This window comes from Corticium candelabrum, chromosome 15 (assembly GCF_963422355.1).
Source record: "Corticium candelabrum chromosome 15, ooCorCand1.1, whole genome shotgun sequence".
NCBI lineage: Eukaryota > Metazoa > Porifera > Homoscleromorpha > Homosclerophorida > Plakinidae > Corticium > Corticium candelabrum.
In genome coordinates, this window is record NC_085099.1 from 5,383,968 (window position 1) to 5,399,624 (window position 15,657).

At 39.2% G+C, this 15,657-nt stretch overlaps 3 protein-coding genes across 3 annotated transcripts in view; all 3 read left to right on the forward strand.

The window, feature by feature from the left end:
- The first annotated feature begins 503 nt into the window (after positions 1-503).
- LOC134191550 (puromycin-sensitive aminopeptidase-like protein) lies at positions 504-1,673 on the forward strand. The gene is made up of 4 exons (XM_062660171.1): positions 504-626; positions 1,116-1,194; positions 1,258-1,457; positions 1,524-1,673. Exons 1-4 carry the CDS (start codon positions 504-506, stop codon positions 1,671-1,673), a joined length of 552 nt encoding a protein of 183 aa, XP_062516155.1.
- LOC134190646 (puromycin-sensitive aminopeptidase-like) overlaps positions 1,586-15,657 on the forward strand; it is an 18,300-nt gene continuing 4,228 nt past the window's right edge. Inside the window, exons 1-10 of the mRNA XM_062659108.1 lie at positions 1,586-1,684; positions 3,609-3,809; positions 8,811-8,941; positions 9,745-9,815; positions 10,846-11,041; positions 11,958-12,075; positions 12,135-12,195; positions 14,662-14,771; positions 14,837-14,906; positions 15,653-15,657. The exon at positions 15,653-15,657 is cut by the window's right edge and continues 135 nt beyond it. Coding sequence (XP_062515092.1) covers positions 1,673-1,684; positions 3,609-3,809; positions 8,811-8,941; positions 9,745-9,815; positions 10,846-11,041; positions 11,958-12,075; positions 12,135-12,195; positions 14,662-14,771; positions 14,837-14,906; positions 15,653-15,657 — 975 coding nt within the window. The 5' untranslated portion in view covers positions 1,586-1,672. The remainder of the gene's footprint in view (positions 1,685-3,608; positions 3,810-8,810; positions 8,942-9,744; positions 9,816-10,845; positions 11,042-11,957; positions 12,076-12,134; positions 12,196-14,661; positions 14,772-14,836; positions 14,907-15,652) is intronic.
- Positions 7,068-8,053, forward strand: LOC134190647 (uncharacterized). Its single transcript, XM_062659109.1, has one exon. The coding sequence runs from the start codon at positions 7,143-7,145 to the stop codon at positions 7,851-7,853; it is 711 nt and encodes a 236-aa protein (XP_062515093.1). The 5' UTR covers positions 7,068-7,142; the 3' UTR covers positions 7,854-8,053.

Sequence of the window (15,657 nt, forward strand, 5' to 3'; positions counted from 1 at the left end):
GCATTGTTGTAGGCATTGACACTATGGGTAGTTACTGTTCGTCAGAAGGGTTTGTGTGCATCTATTGATAATTGATAACATGATGATGGCATACATATATGTATGTCAAGACTTTCGTATTCTTAAAATGTTCTATTGATATGTTGTGCCGTTTAATTAAGAGATATGACGACATGTCCACAGGTGCATGTCATCACTGTCAGCTGCTTCATCATCATCCATTAATAATTGTTATAGCATACGATATTTAAGAGCTCCATAAAACTCAACTGGAATAATTAATATTTAGGTGTTTAATTAATCATCGACTTCAATCTTAGACCCCTAGCTGATAGTAACCAGTTTCAGTTTTTATAGTTTTATAGTTTTATAATTAGTGCATTCAATGATGTTTTCAGCCTCTATTCGCTCACTGACGAACGTATAATCCAGACGAGTTGATCCAATTTCGCTGTACCCGACCGCTTATAGCGCATTGTAAAATAGCGCGCGTTAATATTTCGATGACTGACCGAAAGCTGTTTCGTCGTCTTCCTACAGCCGTCGTTCCTTGTAACTATGTTATCAGACTTCATCCAGACGTCGTAAGCTTTACATTCACTGGTCAGGAAGACATCAGCGTTGAGGTTAGCATATTGACGAAGAATTAATTAATTAATTACGTTAATTAATAACTACAGTAGGACCTCAAAGATACGAACACCTCGGGAAATTGGGTGTTCGTAATTGTGAAATGTTCATAAGTCTGAAGTTTGTAATATCGATGATTACATAACTTGTGAAAACAGGAGTACACTGTATGGCTAACAAAAAGGATAAGTACGTGAACTACAGTAACTGTGAGAGTGTAAGAACGAATTCAAGGGTTACTAAAATAACAATCCATTGTCTTTTGCTTCAAGGCAGAACCCCTTTTTTGTCCTGCAAGGTCCAGGAGCTCTCTCAAAAGCAAAAGTGCGCGTGCGCGTGGCTACATTACGTGATCAAATTTTGCAAGAGCGCGCGCTCGCGCTAGAGCATGCTGTTCGGTTGACCGGTCAGTTCGGTTGTCTGGTGTTCGTATCTTTGAGGTCCTACTGTAGTTGCATGAATTCATTTGTCACTGACTTTTCTAGATAACAGAGTCAGTCACAGACGTGACACTGAATTGCCTAGATATCAGAATAACTAGTGCAAAATTTACTACAAAGAATGGTGAGAATGCTTATATATATACCACGTGACTATAGAGACTTCTATAATACTGTATGTTTGTAGCATCTCTGATTGGAACAACTACCTACAATGTTGAAGCACAAGTTGCTACAATTCATTTTCCAGAAGCACTTTCTCTAGGAACTGGACAGCTCTCATTGAAATTTACAGGAGAGCTAAATGACAAACTGAAGGGCTTTTATCGAAGCAAATACACACATCCTAATGGAGAGACACGCTATGCCGCTGTTACTCAGTTTGAGGTATATATTTGTTGTTACCTCATATTTTATTTGCCTTTGCAATGTGATATATACGTATTTCTGCAGCCAACAGAAGCTCGTAGAGCATTTCCTTGCTGGGATGAACCTGCACTGAAAGCAACATTTGAAATTACACTGGTGGCACTGAAAAATCAAGTTGCTCTCTCTAACATGGTGAGAAACTGCAATTATGGCAAGGATCCTACTTGCCTGTAATGCCATATCATGTGAGTAATACAGCATGCAATTTGCTTCAATATCTATCTGACTCCCCCTCAATTAAATTAACTTAACTATACATGAAAAATGTAATATTTGTCTTTGCTTAATTAAATTTGATTGAGTGTTTGGGAGTATTGCTGACGTAATGTAGAGAACAATTTGATGGCATATATTACATTTAACTGTGTTCATTTAATGCTTAGTTGTTTGATTGAGTTATTTCATATTTGTAAGACTTATACGTCTTGGGAAGGAGTGCTTTCTGACAAAATCACTGTGGCTACATGATTATCTAAGCGACTACGTCATGTTATAGAATGTATCATTAATATTTATGCAGTGAATTACTCAATTGTGAATCAGAATTTGCATTTGCGTCACATGCATGAACGAAAGAAAATTGCCTAACAGCTAATCGTGAGTGTCAATTTCCACAGGAGACTTTCTAACTACAAAGAATCTGTAATATATTCCTATCTTTATTTGTAATTCCTATCAAAGAATATATTGTGAGCATTGAACGTTACTAGAAGCATGGTGTTATGTCACTATCAGATGTTGTCACAGTGGATCTGTAACTTTGACTGGATTCTGTGGTGAAATAGAAACTGCAATGGCATACTACTTGTACCATCTAGCTGCAGCAATGTAGCTGGAAATGCGTATTGGTTTTTGAACCAATGTGTTAGCAGTGGTTTCTGACTCAAAATATGCAAATTATTGAAGGTTATTCTTGAATTCAGCACTGCAGTGCATGTTTCATGTATAATGTTATCAGACTAGAGGTCACTGACTTATACTTCATAGTCTTTAGGACAACATTGATATCAAGTTTTATTGTCGATGGACATGTGTAGTTGTGGAATGTTTTAATTTGCTTGTCTGATATTGTTTGTGCTTGAGTTGTATCGCACTGCAACTATTCCAGCCTAACAGACTAAATCAACTTGGAAACATTTCTTTGCTTTAATTAGACGTGTGGAGAGGCATTAGCTCACTTTGCCACTCTACTGTTTGGTATAATGGTATTTGTATTTATAGAAATTTTGACTGCAGCAATATGCTTGAGTGGTAATTAATTAAGCCACAATTAATTTTATATTTAATTATGTCCATCATGGTACAGTCCCAGCACATGCAGAATAACTTGAAACACTCACGAGTCTTTTATCATGAGAGAACACAAGGTTGGAATATGTCTTCTACCCAATGAATGGTAAGCCATTCTGTTTTTGTTACGTTGAAGAAGAAGCATTGATTTTCTGACGATGTTTGAAATGTGGAATACACGACTTGACTATAACATCACGCGCTGATAGAACCATCCTATGGTCTCTAAATGAATCTTAAAATGCTATGTCATCGTATTTAAGGAAACAAACTGAATTATGGTGTGTCTACATTGGGTTGTTAATTAACCCTTGGCACGCATGCTCTAGGGTTACAGTAGTGTTCTGACTGGAAACCAAGTAACCAACGACTGATTGGAATGCACAGCGTGCACTCATGCAAGTAAAAGGTTGATAGAGATTGTACTGGCAAAAAAGAAAGCTGTAGAAACAGCAGATCACACGCACAATACAATTCAACAAATTCAACTCGTTTATTTGTGACTTTGGGTTGGATCTGCACAACAATAATGACTCCACGAGCAAAAGAGTTGCTGAGGGTGTGGCCTACATACAGAATGGCATGCAGACAATTATTCTGCATCTAGGGTTTAGCACTTTAGTGCTTCTTCATTAGTTTGAGTAATTACATTAGTGTTTGGGATAAACATTGATGTTATTTTTGGCTATGTATTGAATTGGTACACGTAGACATAAAATTGGTTGATATTAATTTGTATCTCATATAAATTTAGTCAACAAAGTTAGTTTAGCTACGTAGTTTATGCATTACTGATTTCTTCTCTTGCTTGTTGTGTAGAACGTTGTTGAAACGAGAGATCATGATACTGATTTGTCTTTGAAAGAGATTCGATTTGCTAGAACTCCTATTATGTCAACTTACCTGGTAGCATTTGTGGTTGGAGAGTATGACTTCATTGAGGATAGGACACCTAATGGAATCACAGGAAGGGTGTACACTCCACTGGGAAAGATTGAACAGGGCAGATTTGCTTTGCAGGTGAGCAAATCGGAATGTTGATATTTTTGACTGGGTTTTTTCGTACAGTCAGATGTCAGTTATCCAAACACTTTGGGACCCGACCCTGCTCATAACTCTAAATATTTTGGGGATAACTGACATTAGCTCTCTTGTCACAGAAACAGGTGTCCCTGTACTGGGCCGCGGATGGTGCCTATGCGCACTAATTTAAACCGGGTACATGCATGTATACTGAACAAGAATTACGCAAACATCCAAACTTGACTGCACTCTATATGGTAATAATGTAAAAGCAGGTTACCACATAATGTTACTAACTTGACATTACACCTTGTTGCGCATTCGCATGATGGTTTACAGCGGGTACTTCTAGAGGATGTCCAAGCACTCCACATTCGGGTTAACTCACACGTTTGGATAACTGACGTTCAAATAACTGACATTCGATTGTACTTGTTTTCTTGACTCAGCTTGTCTGTAGCTGATAGGTCATTTGGCTTTGACATACAGACTAGTTGAGTATATCTAATCATGTACATATTAGCCATAACAGAGCTGTATCAGAGGTCTGCATGTTTTAATTCCATGTTTGGACAGAAATGGCTCATGATAGCTAATTGTAGAACGTAATTGGACCTGTTGAGCAGTGCTCTGTAACGTAGTGTCTGAATTTCTTACGTCTCTTTCATATATACCATACCCTGGTATTGCCTTAATTAATACAGGAGATAGGCACACCCTGGCAGCTTCTCAGCTTGGGGAAATTTCTGCCACAAGTAGTGCCTTTAGGTTTGTGGGAGCTACAGATGAGAATAGTGACTTTAGGTTTGTGGGAGCTACAGACGAGAATAAAGAAGCATTAAAGTGCTAAGGGGTCGTCCATAACTGTCGACATTTTCTCAAGCATACAAGGCGTATGCTAGGGGGAGGGGGTAGAAGTAGTTGTATGCTTTGGGGGCGTGGAATAAAATGTCGATGATCTCTTGTGGTCTAGTAGAAGTAGAAGTTACACTGAAGTCAGGATATTGCATTTATGCCTGCGCGTACCTATCGTTTCAAGTCAATACGCATGACGCATATAGCGCTTGCTAGCTTGGCCGGCGCACGTGTTGGAAGCGTGTATGTCGTGGGACGGGAAGTACTCTGCTGTCCTGAGGGACTTGTCAAAGAGACTTTCCGCTGTTCACAAAGCACCAGCGAACAGATACCATCAGTTTGTGAACGCTTTTGTCTTTGTCAGCCCATCTCTGTCTCGCGAGGAAGGTGTGCAGAAAGCTCAACGTCAATGGAAGACAGCTAGTCAGAACGACGAAATGTGCGCAGCAATCTTTGAAAGGGCTTCCAAGAGGATCGACCAACTGAAACGCAACGATATCACTTTGTTTTTCGAAGTTTAGCCTGAGGTAGCAAATGAAGTTCAGAATTCTCCGCTTGAGAGCAAGAATTCACTGTAGAATTAATATCCCATTTCAGATATCAAACGAGAGAGCGGAGCATTCTTCTAGTAAGCCCAAGTCTACAGAAGAGAGTCAGCCAATAGAAGTGACTATAGCCACGCAAGAGATCAGCACTGCTGCTACTGCTGTTGCTGGGATAGGCGTTGACAAACGTGTAGAAGACAGTCAGTGTTGTGCTATTGCACATCTGTGTGCATGCAGATAGAGATAAATTGCTTCGACCTGCTCTCTGATGATGTGAGGTCACACCCAGAATTCATGAAAATGTTTAATTCTATTGCAGTGTCATCCAAAGAGTACTTCTACCTTTTCTTAACTTGGAAGGACAACCAAACTTTTGTTAAGAGTCAATCAAAGGTAGATGAAGCAAACACAGCTGTGGAAAAATCACTCAGTGACTTGAAGACTGGGCTATTAGAGCTGTCTAACATGAGTGTTGTTACAACGACCTTAGCAGTTCAGCTTCGGTCGTGCCAGGAGAAACTAAACAAGATTTTATCTTTTCTGCCAAACATGTTTGAAGCTAAGAGTGCTTTGGAGAGAGCCATTCCCTACCTTCAAAGTTGCATCCATGCACAGAAACAACGAAAACATTGCAAACTGACTGGCAGTGGCCGATACACGTTTTTGGCAAGTAACTCATTGGGTTTGAGTTGGAAGTCAGCAATGGACAATATTTCTGAAGTTGAATGTAGTTTGTGCAGTGAGTTATCTCCCCTAAATGCCAAACAGCTTCAAAAACTTCCCCTAATCAGAGACAAATGCTATTACATGGGAATGGAGTGTATTTCAGATTTTGTTTTGCAGAGGGAATTATGCATAGCAGATGTTGACATATGTACGTTGAGAAATGTAGTCAACCAGATTGTTGAATTTTTTCCAGTTTTATGCGTAGAAATGGGTGATAAGTTTATTTTACTGGACTACACAGGATTGTTATTAAGGCCGAACATTGTACATCAGTTGATGACCCTAAACAAGGAGATCGATAGTAAGGAAGAGAATGACAGAACAATGTTTATTACTGACCCAGCACACAAAGAAGGCATCATGTTCTACCAAAGACCTGGACCTGTGCCTTTGCAGAGGAAGTATCCCCAACTTCTCACGGTCATCATGGACTTTGTGAAATTGCATGGGTTTGCAGCACATGTAAGAAGACGTACTGGTACCTCGACTTCCTGTGGTGTTAGTCTAGAAGACATTCAAAAGCATGTGCTTCAGAATGTTGATGGTTGATGTCAACCATTTCAAAGTCAAAGATTTACAATCTTTTGAAGCCAGCTAGATCTAACACTGCTGAAGCTGCAAGACACAAGGATGCACTAGATATTCGAGTGGGAGTAAAAGCCTGTGACTTGAGTAAGGACAATCCAAATGCCCATGAGTACTTTGCCTCTGTACAATGTATTCACCAGATGCGCGCTGATTTTCCTGCAGAATGTATTATTTTTTCATGTGATAGCAAGGCCAAAGTAAACATTGGTGGGCAAGCAGTTTCTCGATATCATCAGCTACGGCGTTTTTTCCAAATGATGATACACCACATTTTCAAGATCATGACTTTCCAGTACCTGGATATTTAATTGAGCCAGATGGATACCTTTTGCTCAGACCTCAAGGTGATGACATACAAATTACAAAGGACAAGCTTGGTCGGGAAATCTTGGATGTTCCTGCTACAGGACCTCTTTGGATCTATAACAGGTGCTTCAAAAACATGTCTACTACCATTTTGGATCACCTAGATGATTTGAGTGATATATATGATGAAGAATCTTCAGTGAGAAAACCAGTTCTTGCACTACTGACAGATGGTGGTCCTGACTGGTCACCCAAGTCCAATTTGAACCAGTTTTTCTTAGGCCGGTTTTGGAAAGACAAAAACCTTGACATGCTCGTCAGCATCTGCTTCCCACCAGGACTATCCAGATACAATCCAATCGAACACTTGTGGTCTCCTTGTTCTAAATGGCTGGCTGGAGTGTCTATTCCTGCTTGTCTTCCGGACGAAACGGTACCACCTACCCTGCAATCAATTGATGCAGAGCAGAGAGCTGAGAAGGAAAGAGCAGTCTTCAATAATGCCTTAGATCGATTGAATATGTATTGGAATGGCAAAGTGCATGACAATTTCCGGGTGTCATCAATTGGCATACAAGGGACTGATGGTTCTCATGACAGACAGCTGAAACACACAGACTTTGAAGAGGTCAGAGAAATGTTCAAGGCTCCTATGAAGTCTATCAAGAGTGACAAACAAAAGTGCAAACTACTAGAAGAGTGGAGGTACTATGTGAAGCATATGGATAGGAGATGGGGACTGGTGTGTTTTCGAAAGGGAGCTTGCGGTGACATGTCCTGTGACTGCACAACTGTTGAGATGAGTGCCAAGAACGTCATGAAACTGCCCAACAGTGACAGATGGTTAATACCACCAATAACACCTGATCCTGAAAATCCTGGGCATTGCATGACATTCCGCCAACTGTCCAAAGCATTAGCTTTTAGTAGCCCAGATCAGCATATGAAGAGTGTGATGAATGTCAGTTGTGGCAAATGCAGGTTTGTCTTTACTAGTGAATCCGATCAAAAAAGCACATAAAATTGGTACACGGTGGAGTCAGGTGCTTGGAAAGTCAGACAGAATCAAGCCGTCCAACGGAAAAGAAAGTGCACAAGTGTCCACTGTGTGAGGAGCACTATCCGTCGAGGTACCAACTGATGAAGCATCAGGACCAGGAGAAGCACAAGTTAAAACGGGGAAGACCAGGAAAGACTGGAAACAAGTGACAGAACAGTGTTCTTTATTCGTACAGTTCACTATTAAAATCTACGTGGTGTTTAAAAAATATGATGTTGAACGAACAAGTTCTTTTGTCTTGCATGTAGCAGTAGTTTTCAGTAATATTATGGTGTTCATTAGAACAGCTTCACGTGGCCAACATTTTTTACGTACGCTTAGGGGAGGGGGAGGGTATGACGAAAAGAGTACGCTTTGTACGCTTGAGAAAATGTCGACAATTATGGACAAACTCTAAACCTATTGTTGCCATCTTCAGTTAACACACTGTACAACTGATTTTGACTGCAACAACACAGAACAGCTACACATGTACTGGCACTCAATTACAAGCAAGCATGCGCAAGCATCTGCAATATCTAAATGGCACAAAGTAGTATTGCCCTGACATTACCAGTCATGCCCAAACTGGCACTTAATTATGCGCTGCATTCCAATTGTTCGTCCGGCTATCTCTTGGTCCAGCCGTCCACAGAGGCATTACTGTAACTTTGGTGCATGCACGCCTTGGGTTAATGAAATACATGTACACATGGATAGCAATGATTACTACATGCTATGAATGTGGATGGACAGTTTGAGAAATACTGGTAGCAGTTGATTAGCAATGTTTCTAAAGTTTGTAATGGAAAGGTTATTTTCGGTTTATTGGTCTGAGTACACATGCCTGTTTGTCGACAGGCACAAGTATACTGGCTACATGTTATGTATGTTATCTCATATATGTGTTGTGATGACTGTCAATTGTATTTATTAAAGGTGGCAATGAAGGCCCTAATGTACTACACAGAATACTTTCATGTTGAATACCCTCTTCCAAAACTTGATGTTATTGCACTAGCAGACTTGTCATTTGGAGCTATGGAGAACTGGGGACTTATCACATACAGGTATGATTTTTGTATATACATAATCAATATCATTATCATATATCTGCGTATGAAGGAGCTAACTCTAGAAAGCATTTTGTGTTACACTGTAGCTTGTAGCACTGGCCAGGTGTTGTTCAGCCTTAGTTACACAAGCTGTTGTAGGGATCATTTATAATGTTTAATCTCTGATGTTAACTAGTTCTTCTGCTGGTTGTTAAACTACTGACACAAGCTCATCTCTTGACACACTGCATAAGGCACTTTATCAGCTACATTTATGTTCTTATTGGTATTGAGACTATTACTGAATCAGGAATGCTCTTGGTTGTAGTCATGGGTGTGACCAATATCGGTTATGTAAGTTTGATCTACATGCCAGTTACTTGAATTTTGACATCTAGAAATGTTATGTAATTAGATATTAGACTCTTGCATGATGTTGCAATACAAGATCTACGTGTAGTTTGCACTTTACCAACAGCCTTTAGTTGACTGTTGTTATACATTTATCTAGTCACTACCTAACACTTGAATGACACGTACAGCAGTTACTTGTGCTTTCTAGTGAGGGACCTCCACTAGTAGTATGCTAGTAGGAACAACACAAAGCTCATACATTCAACATGATACTTTTTGTCAACTAAAGCAGTGACCTCATCTGAAAGTAAATATATTTCTGTAAGTTAAAATTAATAATTCTATTTTGAGCATATCATTTATTATTTAAAATGATCTATTTTGTTGTTTATTTTTATGTTACAATTCTAAGATACGTGCACATTGCTGACCATCTGCTCTGTAATTTTATGTTGTTGTTGCAGAGAAAATTGTCTATTAATTGATCACCAGAACTCATCTGCTCAAGCCAAACAGTTTGTAGCTCTTATTATAGGTGAGCAATGTGCTGCAACTGGTTTTGCTATACGTGTATTTGTAATCTATAAAGTCAATGGAAGGATTGATGTTTTAGATTTTTTATTTATTGGGGAGTGTGGTAGCACTCCCTAAGTAGGGATGTCATGAATCTAATTGGTATTAATTTATCAGGATCTCCACTTTGGGATAAGGTATTTTTGAAATAATTGAATAATAATATAGAAAGTTTGTTATAACCACTATCTGCTGGTTAATTTATATCCTTTGTCAAACGATTCTTATTTGGAATACTACGCATATGGTACACCATCAATGTTTTTCAATAGATGTTGTTGTCAAGCATGCTTGTTAGTCACAATACCAGAACTGCATTCTACTGACAGATGAGTACTTTATTAGTCTCATGTATTTTGATATGTAATGTAGTATGGTATCTCCTATATTTTATTATTTTATACCAACTTAATGAGTTGCAGCAGTATCACATCATGAGTGTTAGCAAATTGATTTAAATATGGTCACATTGAATGTCCATTCTGGATATTATCTTCTACATTTTTATGAGATACTATGGTTCGAATGTAGAGGAAAAATACTTTTAATAATCATTAATTAAGTTACTCTAATATCTTTCAATAACGTGTTTGCTTGAGTTGTAACTTATGTTGGATATATCCTACTATACTGTTCATGAATTGGTGACTATATGAATTACGCTGTATATACCAGTCACTGTTTAGATGTGTAGTAATTGCCCTTTATAGCACTGATGTATGAGATTATGTATTTACATGCACACAGCTAGCCCAGCAGATTGACAGACAGACAGACAGACATTTTTTCATACTCATGTTGTATCTTCACTACTAAGATGGTATCCAGAAGCTCAACAGTTGGTAAAGCAACTTTATGATAGACAGACAGACAGACAGACGTATAGACAGGCATACAACAGACAGACATACATACGTACATACATAGAGAGGCATGATGATGTTGCACAGAAGGGGCAGGCTGCCTGTATGTGTCTGTGTTTCTGTTTTTAGGACATGAAATTGCTCATATGTGGTTTGGTAATCTTGTAACTATGGAGTGGTGGACTCATCTTTGGTTGAATGAAGGCTTTGCCACATTTATGGAGTATCTATTTGTTGATCACTGCTTTCCTGAATACAACATTTGGAACCGCTTTATGTCTGTTGATCTAAACAGAGCAATGGAACTAGATGCATTGAAAAGCAGGTAAATGGTATAACTGTAGGCATGTTGGTGTAGAATGTGACAATGCTGACAGGTAATTAAGGAAGAGAAGGTTTAATGCACAAGAAAGTTTAGATTTTATTAGGCATTGAACTGTTTCAATAAGCTCAATGCTGGATCAATCTAACAGTAGATAACTAATGGCTGAATTTTGTGTTTGCTTGTCTTTGACTTTTGTGTGTGTGTGTGTGTGTGTGTGTGTGTGTGTGTGTCTGTCTGTCTGTCTGTCTGTCTGTCTGTCTGTCTGTCTGTCTGTCTGTCTGTGCGTGTTCGCGTGCATGTACATGCACACATTTTTGTGCATGTGTGCATGTGATCATAAACCAGCTTGCCTATTTACAGTTACAAGGAACTGTTAGTCAATTATTAATACAAAATGGGTGCACTTGATTTTTAAGTTTTACTAGTTCTAAGTAGTCCTTGGCATTCTGAATGCAATTGAAGGAGGGCTGTGAAATTGCTTTGATGGTATGATACGTACAGAAATACACAAATAGATAGTGAGCAGCTTGTTGCTGAAAAGGTCTGTTGCAAACTGTGCTGGGACAACAGCCTCATCCCCCAGGTGCTTGCCTCTTTCCTTCATGCAGCGTTCACGTGTCACATAGTCTGGCTAAGTTCTCCTTGCCTTGATGACTGAGGTTGTGACATTAGCCAGGTCATGTGACATGCGAGCGCTGCATGGAAAAGCAAGGCAAGCACTACTGGAACATGTTCAATGCATAACACCGTTTATGCATCTTTGGCATGTCATTATAGTGATTTTGTTATTAGAGCTTTTGTTCTAACATAGCTTGTAAATCGTAATATGTACACTGTTTTTCATATTTCTATCACAAGAAAATATTTGATAGTTTTGTTCATAGCTATCATGACTATACTTCTGATTTTGCACTAGCCATCCTATTGAGGTTCCTGTTGATGATCCGGCAGACATTGATGAAATCTTTGATGCTATTTCGTACTGCAAAGGAGCGTCAGTGATACACATGTTGCACAACTGGATTGGAGACAAAGTCGGATTAGATTGCAATAGATGTGAAATAGTTTTTGCATGATGATTATGTTCTTGCAGGATTTTAGAAAGGGAATGAACATTTATTTGAACAAATTCAAGTACAAGAATGCAGCAACAGGTTTAGTATGAACTTTATGTTGTGTCATTTGTTTAGTTGTATGCATGAAGTACAACCTTACTTGTCTAGACATATCGATCAACTATTCTAATTTTTGCTAATCTGGACAACAGTCTGGCTGCTTATTATTAAGTTAAGCACATGTTTTACACCTTGTTTTACTGCCTCTTTGCAACTGTGATTGTTACCTGGTTGTTTTAATTGCGTTTACTTTTCACTGGACTCAGCAGCCTCTCAGTGAGGTTAGGGATTGCTTACAGCGCATATACTCTCCTATCAAAATCACATGCAGGCATGTCTTTTTGGCCGTCAATGTTTTGATTTTATCTGTTGGGACATTTGATTTCTGAACTGCTTGTCTTCTTTGGAAATTTCATTTTTGGAAAGCTTGTTTTAGGGTAATTAGGTCTATTACTGTATGTTTAATTAATAATACAATAAGTAGATGTATATCTTTTTATAGCCAATAATGTTGATTTTTTACACCGTATCAGGTTTATATTGTAATTTCAATTCTTTCTATTCATTTGTTATTCTCTACTCCCAGAAGGATGATGAGGCTGGTGAAGTCAAATCTTCTGCAAGGTTCTTTGGTGTGCAAGCACCTCATATGCTGAACCATGTTGAACTTCTGTCATGTGTTGGAAAAGCTCTGCAGGCACTCGGTGTGCATGATATAGAAAGCAGCTCAAGTGTCTTGAGTACTGGAGATATGCCAGTCCTTATTGACGGTGGCAGTGACGGGCATCCATGAACATTGGTGAGAGCAATGGCATGAAGAGCAGAATGCATCGAAATCTGCCTTGGCAATCCTAGTCATGTTGCTACACCCATCAACTGGAGCTTGCATGCCAAGATACAGTTTGCAGCCCTTTGTTCAAGGAACTTGCTGATGTGCTCGGCAAGCTTTACTACTTGTATTATAAGTCTCCCAAGAAGGCACAAGAACTTGCTGATGTATTTAATGATCTGTAGGAGATGTTTGAAGTAGAAGGCAGTGGTGACAGACATGTGCAGTCACAAGGCAGCCGGTGGATTGCCCATAAGCAAAATGCATTGCAATGCATAATTTCTCGGTATGGTGCCTATATTGCACATCTCACCACGCTGGCTAGTGATGTCTTTCTTACTGCGGTTGACAGAGCTCAACTCAAAGGCTACCTGCAAAAATGGCAGCAAGGTAGGCTTCTTTTTGGAGCAAGTAAGTTTGTATGTGCATATGGATACCTGCCAACCAGCTGCTCTTCTAAGTCTCTTATTACAACACAATGCTGTTGATACTGTGTTTGGTTTGCACAGTATTCTCAAGTCAAGAAAGACAATAAAAGGAAGATTTCAGAGGAAGATTCTTTTTTTGATGACCTAAGGGAAGTACTGGCGGAGACTGGCAACAATACATGCCAAGGTGCAGAACTTAAAGCGATTCAATCCTGGGGTCAGAGTACAAGTGAAGGAACATATTGAAGCAGATATGAGGCATCTTGCAAACTTTATGCAACAGAGTCTTGAATGGTTTGACGCCAGGATGCTTAGGAAGGTTCTTGTATTCATGGATACGCAGAGCTGACAATCCATGCATAAAGCTCACTACCACACTAGAACTGATTCTGGTGACAGCGCTGATGAAGAAGACGAAGCACTCCAAGTGGTGTTGTCATGCAGCTGCAGAATTTCTTGCTGCACAGTTTCATGAGCTACTTCAACTAAAGAGTGCAGAAAATGTTTTCTCTTTGAGAAGCACAAGATGCTGTAATGTATGATAAGCACAAAGATGCTGTAATTTATGCTTGACATTACTTGCCCATTGCTACAGAGCCATCCAGAAAATATAGATTAAGTTGCACGTACGTCTGGATGCCAGCAAGTGGAGCAGTATGCTTCTGATGTGTGAGCTCATCTTCAGCTTGCTTTGTTTCAAATGGTCAAGTTGAGAGGGTGTTTTCAACTCTAAAGCACATCAAGTCAGTATATAGGACACACCTTGGCACGGACACATTGAATGACTTTTTGAGATTGCAAGAGAAGGTCCAGTAGTACAAGACTTCTTACTTTTCTTGCAGTTTCTTTATGGTGGTCAAGTTGCAAAACAGTGTGTCACCCCAACCAAGGCTAGCGAAAGAAGTATCACCAGCAAACTACACTTGGCCATAATGTGGATTGTGATGAGTTGCCAGCTGTCAGTGAGGGTAGTGAAGAACCAGGCTTTATACTGCAACATTGGGATTCATGGTTTGGCAGGGAAAGTGACGCTGAGTCTAATTAGCTTGCTAAGTGTTCTTGTAGCTTTGTAGTCAAGTTGGCAGTGTTACAATCTTAACCTTTTCTAAGTCTCTCGTACGTGTGTGAGGAGAATGAAGAAGGGCAAAGCCCACTGGAATGTAGTAATTAATTGGCAGTTTGCTGTGAACCTAATGCACTACATCATTCTTGCTTGTTATAATTAAAATGTATTTGTCTTTTGTATAGGTGACCTTTGGGAATCTCTTGAAGCAGGTAGTGGTAAGCCAGTGGGGAAAGTCATGAATACATGGACGTCGCAGATGGGGTACCCTGTATTAAAAGTCCAAGACAAACAAGTCAGGAAATTGTTGAAGCTCCAAGATTTGAACATTTGTTGTATAATAATTAATTTTAACTTTAGGAAGGATCATCACGAATTTTGGAGTTGACACAGACAAGATTTTTGGCTGATGGTGATTCTTTATCACAAGGTGTGTCAAAGTGTAGTTGGTAGGCAAAGAGGTGGATAATCAGAAGCAGAACTAACAGTTAGCAAGACAAGACAAAAAGAGAAGATAATCACATTTAAATGTAGACATCTGTCAACTTGGTAGACAATGAGGACAGCAGAGACAGTTGAATGGATGTGGGCAATGTTACGTTTTGTTAGATTGAGGTCTCACTCTTTTATTAAGTATTAAAAGAGTGACTGTACATATGGCTTGCATCCACTCAACCACACAAGTATGTGTACAGAACAAGAAGTGGGTGTGGTTATGCCTACAGAGAGCAAGATGAACACAGTTGCAAGATCAATGTTCTTATTACTGTAAATGGTCAAATGAATGTTTCGGCACTCAGTGAAATTTAAAGAAAGAGTTCAACTCCTTTTTGTTCGATTGCTCATTCTAGGACGACTGAGGCACTCATCAGTATATCTTGTAGTTGAAACTCTTGTCAGACATTAGCAATATTATGTAGTGTAGCACAAATTTTAAGCATAGACTTGCTGGACATTATAGAAGGCAGGCAGACATTATAAAATATGCTAGCAACACAATTTTACGCACCATTTACACACTCTTACGTCATCCTTGTATCGTACCTTGAGATACAAGTTTAGACAGGGCATCATTTGATCATATGCAGTATTTACAAAGATGTTACTGTTCTGACATCCATAAAGCAATGATGATGCATCATAAGAATTCATTGGCATTTGGTTTATGCACTGCAGAAGAA